General features: G+C 37.2%; 1 protein-coding gene across 4 annotated transcripts in view; it reads left to right on the forward strand.

Annotated features, from left to right (window-relative positions):
- The window catches only part of SNX29 (sorting nexin 29), a 636,216-nt gene that overhangs the window by 78,468 nt on the left and 535,482 nt on the right, over positions 1-22,266 (forward strand). For all 4 annotated transcript variants that reach the window (XM_027839088.1, XM_027839089.1, XM_027839091.1 and 1 more), the window contains one exon: positions 1,150-1,232. In XM_027839088.1, the coding sequence (XP_027694889.1) occupies positions 1,150-1,232 (83 nt within the window). The remainder of the gene's footprint in view (positions 1-1,149; positions 1,233-22,266) is intronic.

The raw sequence follows: 22,266 nt of genomic DNA on the forward strand, positions 1-22,266 counted from the left end.
ATTAAAATCTTAATATAGTCATTTGAAGGTGTTTTACTTTTTCTGAGATTAAAGACTATTTATTCATTTGTCCTCTCTAAGGAAGTGAAAGGATGTCTGGATTTCTTTTCTTCCCATTCTTTCCCTCTTACTCTTTCCCCTTCTCTCCCTTGATCACTCTCATTATAGTTATTAAATTATCTTCATTCAAAGAATATATAAACCTTTTTTTTTTCTGTTGGGAGTCCTTGTGAAGAATCATACTATTCACATAGATATCATTGTGGACAGGTTCAGCAAAATAATGGATAAACTTAGAACAGAAGGGAGTTCTTGAGACCTGTGTATGACTTATTATAGAATGGCATAGATTTGGCTATTAATCAGCTGTGGCATCTCTTAAGTAAATGGTATGTTGACAACATATTTGAATGGTGAAATACAGAACTGGATGTTGGGAAATAAATATTGGTTCTAATTCCTGACTTCTAATTGATAGATTTTTTTGACCCTAAGCAAGTTATCTAAGTGCTTTGGTTCATAGTTTCTCCATCAGTACAATCTTTTTGAGGATTTTCCCCGTAGAGATGTAACAATAACAACAATAATAATAGCTAACATTTATACAATATAGTGATTACAAAATGATTTAAGTACGTTATCTCATTTGAATCTTAAAAACCTTGTGTGGTATGTAGTGCAAATAATATCATCACCATTCTACAGATTTGGAAACAGAAACTTAGCAAGGTTAGGTGATTTGCCCAAAGTCATACAGCTAATAAATAACAGAGCCAAGGTCTCAAATCCAGATAATCTGACTTAAAAGTCTGGCAGATCTTTCTACTACTTGAGCATAGCCAAAGTAATATGGGTGAAAAGGCATTTCATTCCAAAGTGTTATTATTGTCTTCATTGATTCTTAATTCCAAAGATTTTTATCATTTTTAGAACCAAGAGACCTGTTTGCATTTTACTGGCTAATGCCATGTTAGCTAGGAGGGGTATCATTAAATATTTTTTTATGTCTGAATCTTCTTCCTCAACTAATATGTGACAGTTGATATTTGAATAGACTTCTATCTTTTTAATAGTCTTTGAGGTCCAGGTTTTATAATGAATTCTACAATATTAGAATTTAACGTTGCTCTCTCTTCTAAAAAAATTCAGTGTGGAAGCCAGTCCTCCAGTCCAAGGGAGCCCTTTAGACAGCCTCTTGCCTTCCACACCTGTGCCAGAATCAATGACCATTAGTAAGTATTTTCTGAATTATTTATACTGGAAGTGGATAGCCTGTCAGTCCCTACCAAATTGCCTTGTTTTTGTACTTTTTCTGAGTTTTCTTAGTACTTAGTATGAAGTACATTCAGTTAGTCAACAATCATTTATTAAATGCTTATCCTGTACTTATTGCTGGGGTATAAAAGCAAGAATGAAACTGTCACAGCTCTCAAGGAGCTTACCTACATTCTAACATGGGATACAACATGTACATAAGTATATCCATAGTATATATAAAATGAATATACAAGGTGGTTTGAGGGAGGGCGGCAGGATTGGATCAGGAAAGAAAGGCTTCCTGTAGAAAGTAGCACTTGAATGTAGGTGTCATCTTGTGGTCTTCTTATCTTTATGCCTGTTTTAGTGGGCCTGATGGTCTGGGTTCCTGTGGAATGCTTGGGTTATCCTGGCAGGGGCAGCACCAGGAAACTCATCCCCAGCAGGGCTGCCTGTGCCCTGATGTCAGGAGCAAGAGCCGTTGGTGGCCTGAGCCAGGCAACTGGGGGTCTGACACACGTTTCAGAGTAGGATTGGAATCTTTTGATTAATCATGGGTTTTGGATTTATTTTCTTTGAGATAATTATAGAAATGTTATTTCAGTTAATTTGCCACAGATTGCTTTGCCATTTTAAGTGTCATTTAGTAAATAAATACAGAGCTCAAACATTAGACAAGGATTGTAAAGGTAGGTGGTAGAATGAGACTCAGATCCTCGTGCAATACCCTCACACCCTTATCTTACATACACCAAGTAACAATGTAAACGTTTTCCTCTTCCACTCTGCACTGTTTCAGTGCATAGTTACAGCCTTCTTGGCTTTGAAAATAATGATGACCCTGGTTTATGCATTTTGTTTAAGGATGACTCCCTGACAGTTTGATGCTACTGGGGTCAGACTTGGAGGCTTTTTCTATTTTCTTTTACAATTTCCAAGAGATAGAAATTTATTTTTAGTTGATGTCTTTGACAAGTAAGAACATACCTAGATTTTTAGGCTCCAGTGTCTAAAGAAAAATGTCAGTCCATCCTCAGCCTCACTTTAAACTTGCATGCTGTTCCATTTGACAAGGAAGATTTATAAGCTACTTGGTCTTAAAGGATACCTTTAGGCACGGTGGCTATCTGTCCCTCTCACATATTTCAGAATAGAATGTATTTGCTAAGAGATTCAGATTCTTAGAAATTTTGAGTGCAGACTAGTTTTGGCTTAATTTCCCACACCTCCTTCCTGTGTCACATGAGATAAAAATAAGAGCAGACCTATTTGGGTGTCAGATGTGTCCTGAGAATGATCCAAATTCAGATTTGAATCTCATCCCAGTATGTAAAGCACATGGAATTTCAGTTTAAACAAAAACTCACTTACAGTAACCGCAGAACCGTCCAACAGAGAGGAGCCTGATCTATTCTGATAAATTTTTTCAGCCCTTCTCAAGAGTGCTAAATGTTTAGATAGATCCATACAAGGTTACTTCTCTGTATTCTTTTAATCCATGCTTCCTGACACTCTAATTCTGAGGTTTGGTTTCTTCATGCACAGAACTTGCATTGTAATTGACAAGGCCAGTTTGCTGGTTCCTTTCCCTCCCCTCTTAGAAGCCCCTTCTCTGTTGCTTTTAATTGTAATAGCTAAGAGTTGGTACTTGTATGGTGCTTTAAGGTTTGCACAGTGCTTTGCAGATATCTCATTTTATTCTCATAATAACCCTAGGAGGTAGGTATAAGCCTACTTAACCTGTCTTCTTGAGTTGCCATATTTTCCAGAAACACTGGACCTGGGGTATGCAGGAGGTCCTGAATGGGTGAAGGATTAAGTTCCCCCTGAGCTGACCTAATTTGTTATTTGCACCTTTAGCTAGACTCTCAGGGTGTCCTTGAGGGGGAATCAACTATAAGACAGTCACCAGTCAGTCTGCACCAGACTGATAAACTGTTTGTGCGTCTGGGACCCTTGTAGAAAAGCAGACCATCATATCTTCATAGTCTAGCAGTTCCCAAGGGTAAAGAATGTTGCTTTTGCCATCTTACTTACTCCTGTTTCCCACCTCCCCACCCCCTTTCTGCTCTCTTCTTCCTCCCATGCCACTCCCCCTTGGGAGGAGATTGTCTTCCATTCCTTCTGTGAAACTTCCCCTGTTTTGTAGCTCATAAATATTCAAGCTTCTGTCTGGATTGTGAACTCCTTCATATTAGGTATAGGAGTTCCACATGCGTGTACATTTCTCTTGTAATAAATAGTGTCAACACATGTCTCATGGACTTGTGATTTTTTTTTTGTTAACAATTGCTATTATTATTCCCATTATACAGATGATGAAACTCAGACAAACAAAGGTTAAATGACTTGTCCAGGGTTAGTAAGTGTCTGAGGCTAGATTTGAGCTCAGGTTTTCCTTGCTCCAGGCCCAGCACTCTATTCACTGCAACTCCTATTTGCCTCTATGAAGTCACTTTCTTCCTTGGGGACTTTTTTTGTACAGTCCTTGTTTCTATTCCATTAAAGATTACCCATTTCTCTTTCTACCAGTTCTGCCTTGTGCTGTGTACCCTTTTATAGAAGCGGCTAGGTGGCACAGTGGATAGAACATTGGGACTAGAATCAGGAAAACCTGAGTTCAAATCCAGCCTCAGATACTTGTCAACTGTGTGATCCTGGACGAGTCACTGAGAACTGTCTGCCTCAGTTTCCTTCACAATGAAATGTAGATAATAATAGCATCTACCTCCCAGGGTTGTTGTGAGGATCAAATGGGATAATATTTGTAAAGCACTTAGTGTGTGCCTGAAACATAGTAGATGTTTAATAAATGCTGGTTTCTTCCTTTTATACTCTTTTACTGCTCATTAGAAAACCTTGCCTTTTGTGTCAGGAGGGATGAAAATAGAGATGAATCTTAGACATCTTTGCCATTCACTAGGGACTTTTAGGTGAAGGTAGTATAGGGGAGGAAGATGAAAGGAACAGCTAATGTGAATGTTAGTATTATTTGTTTATTTCACTTGCTTTTTTCTCTCCTCCTTTCTATTATCATGGTCTTTGAGATTTGGCTAAAATAATATCCTCTCCTCTGTATCACCTCCTGTTATTCCATCTGAAGTTTGAAGGTTGTCTGAAATTGTTCTTTTTCAGTTAGACACAGTCCTTTTGTCTTTGATCACCCTTATGTTCAGTGACAGACACCTGCCAATGCTGTTGTCTTACAAGTATTTCCATTAGAAGTTTTGAAGACTGGTACATGGTAGACTCTTTTTCTGTCAAATGAAACCAGACTTCTAGAAGTCTCAATAAAGACAAACTGATTTTTTTGGGGAAATGAGAATTTCCCCTTTTCCCTTCTCCTGTCCTTTCTGATCAGCCTGTGTTTGTTTTTTCTTTTTGAATACGTATTTTGTATTAAAAAGCACTCAAATATGTATTGAATTGATCAGTGTATAAAAATCTAAAAAAAACAACCCAGACCCCTCCACTTATCTAAAGAAACATGGCTCACTAAAAACCAGCAATAAAAAGCAACATTTTGTTTGATATTTAGATCTCATGGACTTCTGTATTTTCTCATTTCAAGTAGTTTTTTAGTTGATTTTCTAGGATTCCCTAAGTATCTCATCATATCATCTGCAAAGAGTGATAGCTTTGTTTCTTCTTTGCCTATTCTAATACCTTCAATTTCTTTTTCTTCTCTTATTTTAAAGCTAATGTTTCTAGTACCATATTGAACAACAGTGGTGATAATGGACATCCTTGTTTCACCCCTGATTTTATTGGAAATACTTCTAGCTTATCCTCATTACATATGATGCTTGCTGAAGGTTTTAGGTAGATGCTGCTTATTATTTTAAGGAAGATCTGTATTTTTTTTTTAGGCAATTGGGGTTAAGTGACTTGCCCAGGGTCACACAGCTAGTAAGTGTCAAGTATTTGGTCTGAGGCCGAATTTGAACTCAGGTCCTCCTGACTTCAGGGCCAGTGCTGTATCTACCGCGCCACCTAGCTGCCTCAGATCTGTATTTTCTTAAAAGACAAAATTGCATAAACATACAGATATAAAATGTGCATAAACATTAGGACAAGCATTTTGGTTATTCTAGAGATACAATAAAAATGCTTTCATAATGCAGGTTCTCCTTTAGTTATTGACACTCTACCTGCAAACATTCCATTCATATGGGTGGTCAGTTGTCCCCTACTTTCCCTTCTCCCAGTTACTCTAAAACCACTCTCATCTTAGTGTCTGGCAATGGAAGCTGTCTAATCCTATGTGTCCTTTTGACTTATCTCCTTTTTTCACCCTCAGTGGGATCACACACATGCCCTATTTCTCCTTTGCGTTTGCTTATCGTTGCCCACGGTCAATTATTTCCATTTCGGCAATCTGTCTCACACAGATACATGTGTCTTCTTTAACAAAAAGAAAAAAAAATCTTTTTTTTCCTGATAACTTTTGTTTTTCTATTATTCTCATTTTCAAATATACCTTTCCCTCCTCCCTTACTCAGAAAGCTCCTCCTTGTAACAAAGATCAAAAAGAAAGAGGAAAAAATATTTTCAGCAATTCAAAAATCCAACTGTGTTTCTAATAGTGTGTGCAGCATTCTATAACCTTAGTTTCCCACTTCTGTAAAGAGGAGACAGTGGTCTGTTTGTTCAACTCTTCCCTGGAGGCCAAGCTTGGTCAATATAATAATGCATGTGTCCTTTTAAATACTTCCCCTTCTTTCCCTTTCTCTTCTAAACAGTTTCTTTTAACCTCAGGTATGTCCCTTCCTGTCTTTCCCCACATTTTAACTCTCCCTTTTTTATTTTATTTTTTTATATTAATGAATTTATTTATTTTTAGTTTTCAACATTTATTTCCACAAGATTTTGAGTTCCAAATTTTTACCCCATCTCACCCCTCCCCCACCCCAAGATGGTGTACATTCTGAATTCCCCTTCTCCTAGTCTGCTTTCCCTGTTATTTCTCGCCCCCGTTCCCCTTCTGTTTTCCTGTAGGGCAGGATAGATTTCTGTACCCCATTTCCTGTATTTCTTATGTCCCAGTTGCATGTGAAAACATTTTTTTTTAAAACATGTGTTTTTAAAACTTTGAGTTCCAAATTTTCTCCCTTCCTCCCTCCCTACCCACCCTCATTGAAAAGGCAAGCAACTTAATATAGGCTATACATGTGCAGTTATGCAAAATACTTCCATAGTAGACATGCTGTGAAAAACTAACCCCCTATTTATTCTATTTTTTCTTTTGATCCTGTCCCTCCTCAGAAGTATTTGCTTCTGATTACCCCCTTTCCCAATCTACCCTCCTCTATATCATCCCCCTACTCTCTTGTCACCTTCCCTTCCTATTTTCCTGTAGGGTAAGACAGATTTCCATACCCAATTGAGTGTGTATGTTATTCCTTCCTTAAGTCAAATCCTATGAGAATAAGATTCACTCATTCCCTCTCACCTTCCCCTGTTTCCCCTTCCCTGTAAGAGCCTTTTCTTTTCTGTTTTTTTGTGAGATAATTTACCCCATTCTACCTTTCCCTTTCTCCTTCTCCTAGTATAATCCTCTCTCACCCCTTAATTTTATTCTCCAGATATGACCCCTTCATCTTCAACTCACCCTGTGCCCTCTATCTATCTATCTTTCTATCTATATATACATATGTATAATTTTTTCCCTCCAACTATGCTAATACTGACAAAGGTCTCATGAGTTACAAATATCATCTTTCCATGCAGGAATGTAAACAGTTCAACCTTAATAAGTCTCTTATGATTTCTCTTTCCTGTCTACCCCTTCATGTTCCACGTGAGTCTTGTATTGGAAAGTCACATTTTCTATTCAGCTCTGGTCTTTTCATCAAGAATGCTTTAAAGTCCTCTATTTCACTGAATGACCATTTTTTCCCCTGAAGAATTATACGCAGTTTTGCTGGGTAGGTGATTCTTGGTTGTAATCCTATCTCCTTTGCCCTCCGGAATATTTTATTCCATGCCCTGCAGTCCTTTAATGTAGAAGCAGCTAAATCTTGTGTCATCCTGATTGTGTTTCCACAATACTTGAATTGTTTCTTCCTGGCTGCTTGTAATATTTTCTCCTTGACCTGGGAACTCTGGAATTTGGCTACAATATTCCTAGGAGTTTTCCTTTGGGGATCTCTTTCAGGAGGAGATCGGTGGATTCTTTCAATTTCTATTTTGCCCTCTGGTTCTAAAATATCAGGGCAATTTTCCTTGATCATTTCTTGAAAGATGATGTCTAGGCTCTTTTTTTGATCATGGATTTCAGACAGTCCAATAATTTTAAAATTCTGTCTCCTGGATCTATTGTCTGTTTTTCCATTGAGATATTTCACATAGTTTTCTAATTTTTCATTCTTTTGGATTTGTTTTACAGTATCTTGATTTCTCATAAAGTCATTAGCTTCCAATTGCTCTATTCTAATTTTTAAGGAAGTATTTTCTTCAGTAATCTTTTGGACTTCCTTTTCCATTTGTCCAATTTTGCTCTTTAGGACATTCTTCTCCTCATTGGCTTTTTGGACCTCTTTTACCATTTGGGTTAGGCTATTTTTTAAGGTGTTATTTTCTTCAGTATTTTTTTGGTTCTCCTTTAGCAAGCTGTTAACTTGCTTTTCATTATTTTCTTGCATCACTCTCATTTCTCTTCCCAGTTTTTCCTCTACTTCTCTTCCTTGCTTCTCAAAATCCCTTCTGATCTCTTCCAAGGCCTGGGACTGATTCATATTTTTCTTGGAGGCTTTGGATGTAGGAACTTTGACTTTGTTTTCTTCTTCTGGTTGTATGTTTTGATCTTCTTTGTCACCAAAGTAAGATAATATAGTCTGACTCTTTTTGCGAGGTTTGCTCATGATACCAGCCAATACTTGAGTTTTAAACTCTTTGTTAAGGTAATAGTCTGCTTCCAGTGTGGAGAATGTAGTGTCCAAAGCTTCGGGGGTTTGTACAGCTGTTTTCAGAGATACTTCTAGGGACCTGAAAATTTTCAGTTCTTCAGTTCTTCTGCTATGATAAGGGGCAAGGTGTTTCCTCTCCACCGCCACAACAAGCTCCACCATGCCAGCGTTCTTCCTCGCCCCAGGACCGCCCCTCAGAACTGTGACCCAGATCCAAGCACGGGCAAAGCAACGGATTCCTGCCTCAGCATTGGCAAAGAGATCCTTGCAATCCGCCTCTGATCAGCCACTCGATGATTCCCCCCAACTCTCCCTTTTTTAAATTGTGTGCCCCAAAAATGACTAATCATGGTTGATGAAAGGAGTGAGTTATATACCTATTCAAAGAAAAGGGAAGCTACCAATTTTGAAGGGAGATTCTTATTTTACATTAAACTTGCTTTTCTTAAAGCTTCATAATTCAAGATAAAGTGATCTTTTATTTAAGTTTATTAGTTTCAAAAAAAGCTTAAAGCTTTCAAAGCTGTCTTTGCAAGTCTTCTAATTGGTTTCCCTGCCTGAAGTCTTTCCCTACCCTATTTTCTACTCAGCCGCCAAAGTGATTTTCCTTACAATATCAGGCTGCCTGTGCTACATGCTCAGTAAACCTTGGTGGCTCCTTGTTACCTCCAGGATAAAATGTAAAATCTTCTTTATTGCTATATTTTATATTAGATTGGAAGTGAGAATTTCATATTAAATAAGAAGCCGTGAATTTTGAAGTGAGATTATGCATAATAAGGAACTGGTGCCATCAATCTTAAAAATGCTTCTAGGATTTTCATCAAAGTCTCCATCCTCCTAGCACAACATGATTCTGTTCATCACTAACAGTGCTAATATTACATCAGATAAGAATCTGGAAATAGGGTGAGGTAGGAGTCGATTTTGTAATCTGACAATTTGCAGGAAGAAGGGATGAAAAAGAATTTATAGTGGCCCTAGTACAGCAAGTTTGTTCAATGAGTGTTTTGCTGTTCCCATGAGGGAAATGTCAAAATGTCAGGTATTTCTTCTTGAATTTTGGGAGGGATTTTTGTACTTTGTGACATTATGCCTTGGGATATGTAATGCTGCTGTATGTTCTTTGCTATTTATAGAATTACAGACTTTTTGAGCTAGGAGGGACCTTAGAGATAATCTAATCTAACACACATTTTATAGATGAAGAAACAGGCGCAGAAATGTGAAGTGTCTTTCCCATGGTCACGTAGCAGGTCCTTGGCAGACCTTGAACTATGACCCTGGGCCCTTGACTCTCAGGCCCGGCTCTATCTATTACAGCATGGAAGAAGACCTTCTATAAGCTGCTACTCAGTCACAGAATGTCTACAGATTAGATCAGAAGAATCAAACACAAGGCCTGTGGCCCACACGCAGCCCACCACGCTCCTGAGTGTGGCCTGAACCCGAGACATGGCGGTAGCAGATCCTATTCAGTAGGGAATGAATGCCAGTGAGTGAGGTCTAGTCCTTGCTGGTCAAATAAAGCAACTATTACAGGGTTGTCTCTCACAATGTAATGGGGAAATACTTAACAAAATAAATAAAGATGCAATAAAACAGATACTATGTTTTAAAACTAAGTCAATGTGAAAGCCACAGAAAGCCTTACATATGGTTTGGTGGCTCCCATTTCTATATATTTTTTTTTAGGCAGTTGGGGTTAAGTGACTTGCCCAGGGTCACACAGCTAGTAAGTGGTCTAGTGTTTGGTCTGAGGCCTAATTTGAATTCAGGTCCTTCTGACTTCAGGGCCCGTGCTCTATCCACTGCGCCACCTAGCTGCCCCTCCCATTTCTATTTGAGTTTGATGCTACTGGTCTAGACTAAAGGGTTTCTTATCCCTTTTTTGTGTCAAGGAATCCTTTAGCAGTCTGGTGAAACTGCTTATCAGAAAAGTATTTTAAAATACATAGAATAATGTACACAGGATTATAAAGGAAACCAATTACATTGAAATGCAGTTATCAGAATATTTAAAAAATCAAGTTCATGCACTCCAAGTTAAGCGTCCCTGGTCTAGATACTAATTATTGGTTTATTGGTTTCATGTATTTAATTGTGTATACCAGTAATTGGTTTATTGGTTCTTTATCCTTATTTCATTTCCAGCCGTCACCTTTTATTTAATTTGGCGATAGGTCTGAAGAAAGAATGAGATAGCTTGTATATTTCAGTATGTTCAATTAACATATTCTCTTAACATTAAGATTATAGTTTACTAGTTCTTTCCTGTGTGAAGCACAGTAGGAAAGGAGTCACCCCTCCCAAATTATCTGAGTCATTCATTTTCTGAATTATTTCTATAATGCTGTTGGTCTGAGACAGCCAAGGACCCTGCGATAACAGAGATTTTCTTTAACTAGCAAGGACCAGGCCTGATTCATTGACAGCCATCCCCTACTGTTTGGATTCTGCTACTACCATGGCTCTTCTCTAAGCTGCATTCCCCAGCATCTGTCTTAGCCTGTGAGAGGAGGTGTATTCCTTTCAATTTCTTTCCTGCTGTGTTCTCTGGAAACATATAACCTTTCTTTTTTTAAAGTGTTTTAATACCATGTAGGTCCTTCTTTCTTTCCTATTCTCTCCTACAACATGTATTTTTTCTTTTCTGGTTGGTTTACTTAAGCAAATCAGGTAGTTTATTTTTAGCAGCTGACTGGATTTCTTTTTTTTCCTTTCTTTTTTTTCTGTAAATAGTATTTTATTTGTTCCAATTACATGTAAAGATAGTTTTAAACATTCATTTTTTATAAAATTTTGAGTTCCAAATTTTTCTCCCTCCCTCCCTCCTTCCCCCCTCAAGACACCAAGCAGTCAGATATAGGTTATAAATGTGCAATCATGTTAAATATGTTTCCACATTAGTCATGCTGTGAAAGAATAAGAACAAAAGGGAAAAACCATGAGAAAGAAAAAGTAAAAACCAAAAACTGAAAAAAAGTGAACATAGCATGCTTCAATCTGTATTTAGACTCCATAGTTCTTCCTCTGGATGTGGGTAGTATTTTTCCATCCTGAGTCTTTTGGAATTGTCTTGGATCATTGCATTGCCGAGAAGAGGTAAATCTGTCATAGTTGTTCGTCGCACAGTATTGCTGTTACTGTGTACAATGTTATCCTGGTTCTGCTCAATTCACTCAGCATCAGTTTATGTAAGTCTTTCAAGGTTTTTCTGAAATCTACCTGCTCGTCATTTCTTATAGCACAATATTATTCCATTCCATTTATTTCCATTTATTTACCACAACGTGTTCCAGCTGACTGTATTTCAAATGATATTCTCTCTTCCACCTACCACCCTGAAATGGCATGTGAGTCTTCTTGGGAAGCCTGTTACTGAGGTCATGAGGCTTTGCCTCAAGTTGCTGCACTTGAGCCATGATGGCTCTATTCCTTATGAGAGAAGTTTTTTAGAATTTAGATTCACAATGAAAATTCCTTAAATATTAACGTAATTTTTTATTGTTCCATCTTTCCCTCTTCTTTCACACCTCTTACCTTGTTCTTTGTCCTCACAGTGACCTCTTTTCATTCATCCTTCAGTTCTTTCCTAGACTGTCACCCCTTCACTGGTGACATTAGATACCTTTGCTTTCTCTCCTCTCACTCTCTTCCAAAGCTCTGTAATATGGCTCAGGGTAAGTGCTTGATTGATTGATAATAATAGAACTTTCCTTTTGTTTTTTTTTCTTATTCTTTATCTTTCTGTCTGACTGTTTTTCTCATTCTTCTTTGGTGGATTGTTCATTTCCTGTGGGTATCTCTCAAAGATCTTTGCTGGGCCATCTTTCTATTGTATATTTGCTTGATATTATTGGTCAACTCCCACTTCTTCAAATATTATGCCTATGTGAATGGCTCCCAAATCTATATTGTCATTCCTAAACTCCTCTCCTGAACTTTAGTCCCATACTATCAGATTTCTGGTGGACACCTCTTCCTAGCTGTCCCATTGGCATTTTAAATTTATCATGTCCCAAGTGGAACTCATCACCTTTTTGGCTAATCATAATGTTTCTCCAAACTTCTTTCTTCCTGGTAGGGGTGCTACATTCCTCTTATTCACTTAGGTTTGTAAACTGGGAATCCCCCTGGACTCTTCTCTCTCTTACTCCTCATGTTGCGAAGTCTTGTAAATGCTACCATCATAATATCTTCTGCATCTTTCTGTTCCCTTCTCTATCTATACTCACCCTGGTTCAGGTCCTTAATGCTTCTTAGCTGGACTTTCTCAGTGGCAACTTATTCATCTCCTTGCTTCTACTTTTTCTCATTTCTAATTTATATCCTTTTTAAAAAATAATTTATTTATTTTTAGTTTTCAACATTCACTTCCATAAGATTTTGAGTTTTAAATTTTCTCCTCCTCCCTCTCCTCCCCTCTTCTCCAAGATGGTGTGTAATCTGATATAGGCTCTACTTATATATTCATATTAAGCATATTTTCATATTAGTAATGATGTATAGAAGAATTAGTAGTAATGGGAGGAACCACAAGAAAGAAGAAATAAAACAATACAGCAAAAGAAAAGGAGAGCAAATAGTATGCTTCCATCTGCGTTTGTACTCCATGGTTCTTTTTCTGGATATGGATAGCATTTTCCATCATGAGTCCTTTGGAGTTGTCTTAGATCCTTGCTCTACTTTATGTTCCGCATAGCTTCCAAAATAAATTTCCTAAGGGATAGGTCTCCTTATGTTATTCTCCTGCTTAAAAGCCTTGAGTTACACCTCTGTCGTCCAGGATAAAGTACAAACTCTCCAGCCCTCAAAGCCCCCCGTAGTCTTGTTCTAGGTTACCTTGCATTGTGTTTCAGTTAAGCTGGACCACTAGCTGTTTCCTAAACTCAGCTGTCCGTCTCCTGCCTCTTTTCTACATTTATAGAAATGGTTCTCATGCCTAGAATGGGCTTCTTTTGCATCTGGGTCTTTTAGAATACTAAGTGGCCAGGGCAGTGAGGTAGCAGTGGATAGAGTACCAGGCCTGGAGTCAGGAAGACTTGAGTTCAAATTCAGCCTCAGACACTTACTAGTTGTGTGACCCTGGGCAAGTCACTTAACCCCGTTTGCCTCAGTTTCCTCATCTGTAAAATGAACTGGAGAAGGAAATGGCAAACCACACTAGTATCTTTGCCAAGAAAATCCCAAATTGGGTCATGAAGAATTGGACACAAATGAACAGTCTTCAAAGCTGAACTCACCTGCTCTTCTTTGAAATCTTCCCTGATTTCCTCACCCCCACCTTCCCGCCCCTGTTACTAGTGCTCTTTCATCAAATTTCTTTGTATTTATTTAGCTGTGTACATATTATGCCCTGTTTCCCTTAGTAGAGTATAAGTTCCTAGAGGGATGAGGATGTTTTTGTTTTGTCTTTGTATCAGTAGATGGTAATATTTATTGAATCAAATTGGCATAACAATTTTTGATACATCTTTAATCCTGGGCTGGATTTTCCTTGACCATCCATAACCATTCTCTCCACCACTGGTTTTCTATTCTGAGAAAACAAGTTAATCTTAACTGCCTAAATAAAGCATGATTAAGAAGATGTATCAGCTGAAAAAAAATTATAGTTTAATGCTTTTTTCAAAGCAAAATGTATAATTTTTTGCTTAGATGCTATTTTTGAAAAATTTGTGGCACTGTTCATAGAATTTCTGCATGGTTGAATTCAGTATTTTGACCTAGGCTGCTATCCTTAAATTTATTTATACTGAGTTCTAGAGTTTTCATTTTGAAGTTATAGGCAAAAAATTGAAATTCTTGGGTACTTTGTTGACCAAATTTGGGTATCAATTTGGGTATGTATAATCACATTGAAGATAAATATCACATTTGTGAAATATTACCATGAAGTTATTAAGATTGATTTTTTCAATAAATATATCAGAATTCTTACCTCCAAATAAGGGTTGGTCCTCAGAGTTACTACCTTAGGGCAGGGAGTGTCACAATCTACTTTCTCTTATGGTTTCTTCTATGGTCCCAAACATTTTTAAAATTTTCTTTTTGGAATTGCATTTATAGCCACACAAGGAAACAAGACATTAATTTATAGGCCTATCTTATCACCTTTCCTTCCTCAGACAGCCTGAAATGGTGTTGTTCAGCATTATCCATACACCATATTTATCAGACTTGGCCCTAATGACTTTTGACTTTTTCTCGAAATCAGTTACAACCTGAAAAGAGGAAGATTTGACACCAAGATATCCAGGAAGAATTCTGTTACTCTTCCCCCTCCCTTCCCCCACAGAACAGATTGTTCTACTTTATTTTTTATTCTGTTTTTCTTATTTAATAGTTTTGTTGATATTTATTTTTAATGCCCCACTGATTTCTCCATAATCTACCTCTCTTCTGTCTCAAAGAAAAACAGTTAAACAAAATCAATCACTGCACAATTCAGTATTGGCATGATTTTTGAGTAAAGATATGGCCTCCCATGATGGCCTGCTTCGAAGTGGTATGGTGCTCATTTGGATGAGTTTGGATGCATTTGTTTGAAAATCAATCCCATTGTTCTATTGTCTCTATGCTTTTACATCTAAGTAAAGATCATACATTGCTGGATCTCATATCACTGATTTGAAAATAATAAAATGCTTTATTTTTGCTATGGACAAATACAGAACTTGAACTAACTCAGATTTTTCTCCAGATAGTATTAAAATTCTCCAATAAAATCCTTATGAGGCTGGTGACTTCACTTAAATCCAATTCACTTGCATGTCATGGCATCATCTCCCTGATGTCATGGTCCTCTTTGAGAATGAAAGATAAACAACAACCTTCATTGTAGCATAGATGACCTTGAATTCTTGAAGGTTGTACCTGCTGAGCACAAGCTTTGGCAGGTCCTGCCACGCTGGAAGAGCTTTCAATTCAGGCCCATTAATGGGTCTGTAGCCAAAGCACTAGTCTGGATTCAGAGAGGCTCACCTCTAGGATGTTGAATTTCTTGGTCAGCAGCTTTGCAGTATGGTTTGCTAAGGTGGAAAGCTGGTTATTGTGGTCAGTGCCTATGAAATTACAAATCTTTGAAGTATAAACATTAAAAAAATTAACAATAGTTAAAACTTTATGTATTAACAAATGTAACAAATATGTTACATAATCTGTGTCTTAGGGCCCACAAAACTCTCTGATCTCACAGGACTGTACTAGGTTTGATCTGGTATCATGGGTTCCACCCTTGGGGACAACCCCCAGAGGGTCAGTTTCTTCCTTTGGCTTGTTGTTCCTGCCCCCAGATTTTAATCTGGAGAAATCTCCATTATAAAATTTCGGCATAGTGTTGCTCAAGTCAAGGTTTCTCCAAATTTGGGTAACAGGTCTTTAATTCCTGCAGAATCGCTCAGTCATACACCATGGGTAGAGGGTATGAGACAGCGTTTATTTCACCCTTACAGAAAATCCATATATGATGCCAAGTACTTACAGGAGCCCGTGAATAAATACAGACAATGAAGCGTGCATATATAGTTCTTTAGACTTACCTAGAAGGGAACGATACTTTGGGGACTGCTAAGCAAGTATTCCCCTTTACCTCAGACCTAAGATGATGGTCCATTCTCAGGAACTCTACTATGGAAACATATTTTAAAAAACCTCCTTTTTTGTTTCTCTATAAATATAAAAATATACTGTTTCTCCAGCTGATAGCCCTTTCCAGACCTTTCCCTTTGGAAAAATGGGGAGGCAGCTAGGTGGCACAGTAGATAGAGCTCTGGCCTTGGAGTCAGGAGGACCTGGGTTCAAATCCGGCCTCAGACATTTGACACCTACTAGCTGTGTGACCCTGGGCAAGTCACTTAACCCCGATTGCCTAAACAAACAAACAAAAAAAAAATGGGAAGAACAAAGGCTTAGGTCTTCCTTTGAAGTGAATTAGTGTTGCTAATCAAACTTAACTCTTCACTAGATAGGCCTTTCCACCTACCTAGAATGATTGGTGCCATGACCTACTTGGGGACAGTGTTTTCTCTTTGAAATTTGATGTTAAGCTATTGATCACAGGAAGGAACTCTTAAGGGGAAGTGATTCATTAAGGGACTGAGTGATGATTATTTTGAAATGTTAACCCGAAACTGTATTTTAACATATTATGATCTTTTCCTTGCTCAAGATTCCTGAAACAAAGGTTTCTGAAATCTTGGGACAGAGAGAATTATGTCAGAAGTCATAGGGACTATACCAATTTGTAAATATTTCTTCTAGCTAGAAATGGTTTGAATATATGTTTAAAAAGATTGTTTCTAGAAGACTAAAGCCTAAATCACAGAGTACATTATTAGTATTATTTTTTTTTTCTTCGACACAAGTCTCTGACTTGTGCTCAGAAAAGGAAACAGAAAGATGAAAGGAGGCAAGGAAGCCATGACCCAGGAACCTGAGGTTCAGGAACCTCGGGCCATGTGGATCAGAACATACAGCTCATCACGTGCTTTTCCTTCAAGACACAATTATGGGTGGTAAATGTGGATGTGTGTGATGGGAGTTCTTTCCCCTTACCTTTATTTCAACCGGTCTGGAGGTCCAGGGAGGAGAGAGCCTGAACAAAGGGTATCAAGCTAGTTCATAGCTCACTTTTATTCACCACTGAGGAGGGGACAAGAATCCATACTCCCAAACCTCAACTGTCTATTATCTTTTTTTTTTTTCCCTTTTGTCAAGGCAATTGGAGGTTAAGTGACTTGCCCAGAGTCATACAGCTGGTAAGTGTGAAATGTCTGAGACCAGATTTGAACTCAGGTCCTCCTGACTTCAGGGCCAGAGCTCTATCCACTATGCAACCTAGCTGCCCCCAACTGGCAATCAAATTTAAGGAACTCCTCCATCCTCCCTTCACCCTGCCCCCATCAGAAGAGTTCCCTGTGTCCTTTCAGCAAGGTACCAGAGTACATACCCTATAATCTTATTGTCCATTGGTGCTCATCCAATCTATCAACCTTCATTTTTCACAGATCAGTTATTTTTTTGAAAATTAATTTATAAACCTGAAATATTTAATATAATTTTATTTGTAATAAATAGAAGGAAGTCAGAATACTTACTAAAACTAAATAAATGTAGATCTTCTACTAATGTCACTTTTCAGCTGTACCCATAGTACTTCCCTTTCAAAGAAAAATAATTAAACAAAATCAACCACTACATAATTCACATTTGGCAGTGTATACTGCTGTCATACCATTTTGAGCATTGATATAATTTTTGGAGTAAAGATATGGCCTCCCAGTATGGCTGGCTACTTTGAAGGGGGATGGTACTTAGTCTGTTAGTGCTATAGAAAGGCTTTCAGCTTGGTCTGACATGATAAATAGTGTTGCTAAGTACGGATGGTCTCATTGTCAACATTTTTTCTATTATTTCATGAATTTATGGCCACAGTGGTTGATCAAACCTATTTCCTATGGCCTGGAAGAGTTGCCACATGCAGTGGTGGAGGGCACCCATATAGTTGAAAAATCCTGCAAATCTTTTAAAGTCTTGATTGAAGTAGGTCTATAGATCTATAAGAAATGGATATAAAAGCCTAGACCAGGGGTGGGGAACCTGTGGCCTTGTGGTCACATGTATCCTTCTAGGTCCTTGGATGCAGTCTTTTGAGTGAGTCTAAGTTTTACAGAACAAATCCTTTTATTAAGGAGATTTGTTCAGTGAAGTTTAGATTCAGGCAAAAGGCCACGCTTGAGGACCTAGAGAGCAACATGTGGCTTCAAGGACGCAGATTCCCCACCCCTGGCTTAGACACATATCTAAATGAGTGAGCAGAGGGTCTCTGCTGTAACAGCACATTTGTCTGTATATAGTGCAGATGGGCAACAACCCTAATTTTTCGACACAAAAAAGACATATCTTAATGTGTGTGTGTTCTTGGTGTTCATGTTAACTTCAAATTCTCTGGAAATATTTCTAATTTTTAGGTATTTACATTTTTTTCTCTTTATTTTTTAAAATAAAATTAGGTTATTCAATGAACAAAAACTTATTTCTCAGATTGGGAAAAAATAAGAGAAAAACAAAATCCTCATAACAAATATGCATCGTAAAGTGAAGCAAATTCCCTCATTAGCTATGTTCAAAGAATGTGTCTCAGTCTGTACTCTGACTTCATCTTCTCTCTGTCAGGAGGTGGGTTTCATGCTTTGTCTTGAATCTCTGAAATCTTGGTTGGTCACTGTATTGATCAGAGTTCTTAAGTCTTTCAGAGGTATTTGTTTTTACTTTAGAAAAACATTTATTTAGATTTCATATTTTTATTTTGAGATCTGAAGTGGAAACAAATGTTGACTTGGTTGTCAGAATTAGAATCAGGGGCCAGTAGGGGGAGCAGTGGTTTTTATTTTCTGTGGTTTCCTTTGATCATTGTTGGTTGTTCGTATCCTAGTTTTTAGTGAAAAAACAAAACAAAACAAAACACTAGTCTTTCCTATTTCAGTAGGTACAGTTCCTGATAAAAATACATATATCAAGTATTCATAGAAAATTATTTTCATATGCTGATATTCTATTACCAATAAAAATAATAAATTGACTTGCTAAAAAAAAATGAGTGTTTTGTTTTTATTTGAAAAGAGAGGCTCAGCTAGTTAGTAAATGTCAGTATTGTATGTGAGATATAATTGATTATTCATGAATCTTCATGCAAACATTGACGCCAGAATTCCTTTCTTTTCCTTTTGTTTTTTCCTCCCTCTTTTTTCTTTCTTTGGTGGGGCAGTAAAAGCAGTGGGGATGTTGTCTATCATTGATCCAGGGCACGAGAATAAGAAAAACAGTCTTGCTTGTCAATAAGACTTGTTTAGTGGATTTTTTTTTTTAGTTGTTGTTCAGCCATCATAGGAAGGATGGATTTTGACTGCTAGTGAAGATTTCTAGCTTGTTGCATGGCAACGTAATTCCAAACATTCAGATGGCTTAGGAAATGAAATTCTTCTGCCATAGTAAGAAATATAAAGAGATGTCAAATAGCAACAAGCATTTGTTTTCTTTGGTTTTAGTCCTCACGATAACAGTGATAGGATGAAAGAATAGTGTACCTGCTGTTTTGTTGGCTGCATTGCGACTTTTTTCTTTTTTATTGCAGACTGATTGCAATTGATGAAATAAACAAAAAAAAAATCCTCAAAGATTATTGGTAGAGTTTAAGAAGTTTCTTGGAAGGGAAATCTTTTTGTTAAATTCTCTATATTGGGAACTGGAATAACAGATTAGGTTAACTGATTTTTACTTAAGACAGATTCTTTACCTCTGTGATGATGCTTTTGATGGGCCCAAGGACTGAGGAACATTTTGAAGGACTTTCTTCATCATAAAGAAGTATTTAATTTATCAAGAGTTTGTTTACATGTTGCACACCTTGCTCCAGATATTGAGGAATTTAAGTTCTATAATAAATACAGATGAGTGGTAGGAAGAATAATGTTTTAATGTTTCCTGAAGGCTCCACTAATTCTATTATTCTTATAAGCCCAGTTCCAGCAAGTCTTCTAAAGAAAAACACTATATATGAATGACAGGGCCTCTAGTTTCAGGTTTTCATGATGTAAAAGATCAGTCCTGTTCTAGGCTTGCACCCTTCAATACAATTGATAATTGAGTCTGCCTGTTTCTTTACAGCTGTGATTTTATTGCTCTTGATCTCTTTTCATGCTACACAGGATTTTTAAGGAATTCATTATCTTTGTTTTGCCGTATTGCTTTTCAAGTTTGTTTTCATATCTTTTTTAAAACTGGGGCTGTAAAATTTCTTAGGAGCCCATTGGTAAAAGGCTCTTGTTGTAGAACTTCCCATTTCCAACCTCTGTAAAAGCTGGGATGATTTTTTTTTATTTTAAAATTCTCTTTTCTTCTGCTGTGGTAGGCAGTAGTTTATAAAACAGATGGAGTTCAGAGTTGTTTTACATACACTGCTTGCCCATTTGATGAGGTGAAATCAGATTCTTTGGAATGTCAGATATATCCCTTAGGGTAATTTACAGCTTTGTGAAGTTGTATACCTAGTCAGAGGTAGTGTGCTTTTGATTCATTTTGGGGTAGATAAGATATTTGTTAGAATCAGTTTGGCTCCTCTGTTGGCTAGGTCAATCAAAGGTAGTTAGCCAAATATGTGTAAGCTCTGTTCCTAATCTTTAAGTGTGACATCCTGCAGGTCTAGCTAGCACTATTAGACTTTATCATAAAATGTCCCATTGAGCTGAATACTGGCCTAGATGAGCCTCTGACAATTCTTGAATCCTTAAGTATGGCCCTTTGACTAATTGACTAATAAGAGATGGAAGGTCTCCAACCATATAACTTGCATACACCCCGAAAGTTCAAGTCTGATAAATTTGCTCAGTCTTTTTTCTGAGTCAGAAAGGTATTTGTGAGTAGATTCTATTTTTTAATGTTTTATTAGCATTAGAGAAATGAAGAAAATAAGTAGGTAGTATTAAATTCAACCCTGATATAGAATCTGAGAATGATTTAATTCAATGCAGGGAAGGTAAAGGAGAATGATGACAGCAGAAGAGAAATTGACCTCCTAGAGATACAATAGTTGGTATTTAATTTGGAAAGAAAGATTTTTTTTTAATTGTTCATTAATTGTTCAGAACATGTTTTCTGTTGGACTTTTTGCTATTCCTGTCTCTCTGATTGCTTCTTGACTGTTCATCCTGAAATCTCTTTCTCTTAAACATAAGAACATTACTGAAATTAGAAAAGCATTGCGTGTTGGGATTGACTACCCAATAGATGCTTTATTTAGGTGTGGTTAAATGATGCTGTTTTGTTGGTACTGTTCTTTATGTGTCACGTGACCACAAAGAAGATATATCAGTTTACTGTAATGGAAGAGCTTTGCCTTCATTCTATTACAAATCTGCCTACCTCACTGAGGAGCCATTCCTTGACATGTCACACTAGGGGGTCACTTTTAGAGTCAGGAGCCTTTCAGAAAAAAACAAAACAAAACAAACAAATCCACATCCTGACATTGAACTACTTAGTTGACTTTATTTTAAATATCCTACTGTGCTAATGGAAACAAAGCTTTTTTTCCTTTCTCTTCAAGCTCATAAATTTGACAGTGAAAGGAAACGTTATCTTCAAGGAAGCAAATTTAGGCTTGATGTCAGGAAAAACTTCCTAATAATTATAGTTGACCAAAGATGGAAGGAGCTTCCTCCTTGGATACATTCAAGTGGAGATTAGATGTGTACTTGTTAGTGTGTTATAATGTGGATTCCTTTTGTGTATGAGTTGAACTCTGAGGTTCCTTCCCATTCTTAAATTCTATGATTTTTAAATTGAGCTTCTCCTGCTTAACCTCAGGCTGTTTGGCACGTGTACCCTGAGAGCTTACTTTGCTTTTCAGTTAAGCTACCTTTTGATGGTCTTTAGCACAGGACTATTGAAAGATAGAGACATTTAAATTATTGTTAAAGGTTTTCTTTTCTTTCTTTCTTTTTTTACATGTTACTTTTTCCTTTTAGCTATTTATTTATTGAGGTGACAGTTCATACTGTTTTATTGGTTAAAGTTTTTGTGTGCATGAAATATTTGGTGTGTAGAACACCATGGTTACAATGATTCTGTTGTAATATTTGATGTAAGAATATGTTACTAAGCAGTTTGAATCCCTGGTAACTCATTCCTTAATGTTGTACTAGACTTATTCTGAGTCTTCCACAGATAGGAAATACAGGTCCATTTACACTGAAAGATAAGGGAATGGAAGAAAGTTGGTGAACAGACTTTTAATATTCCACAAAACGTCTTGTGAGATTACCTGCTTGATGTGAAGGTGTTTTATACAATAGTGAATTGTTTCTCTACTCATGTTATAAGAACAATTCCTTTTGTCTGCTGCCGAACTAATCTGTAAAGGAGATTGAGGCTTACTTTGGAGATTTGAAAGAAGACAGTCTAAATCTTCAGAGTGTGAGACAGCTAAATCAGCATTTTTTCCTGCAAGTTGGGGATATAGTTAACTGAAAAGTGTAACATAACTGGACTAAGAGTCTAATTTGTGAAAAGTACACTTTTCTTTTTGCCAGCCATCTTT

The sequence above is a fragment of the Vombatus ursinus genome, unplaced genomic scaffold, assembly GCF_900497805.2.
Source record: "Vombatus ursinus unplaced genomic scaffold, bare-nosed wombat genome assembly UNPS02014832.1, whole genome shotgun sequence".
Taxonomy (NCBI): domain Eukaryota; kingdom Metazoa; phylum Chordata; class Mammalia; order Diprotodontia; family Vombatidae; genus Vombatus; species Vombatus ursinus.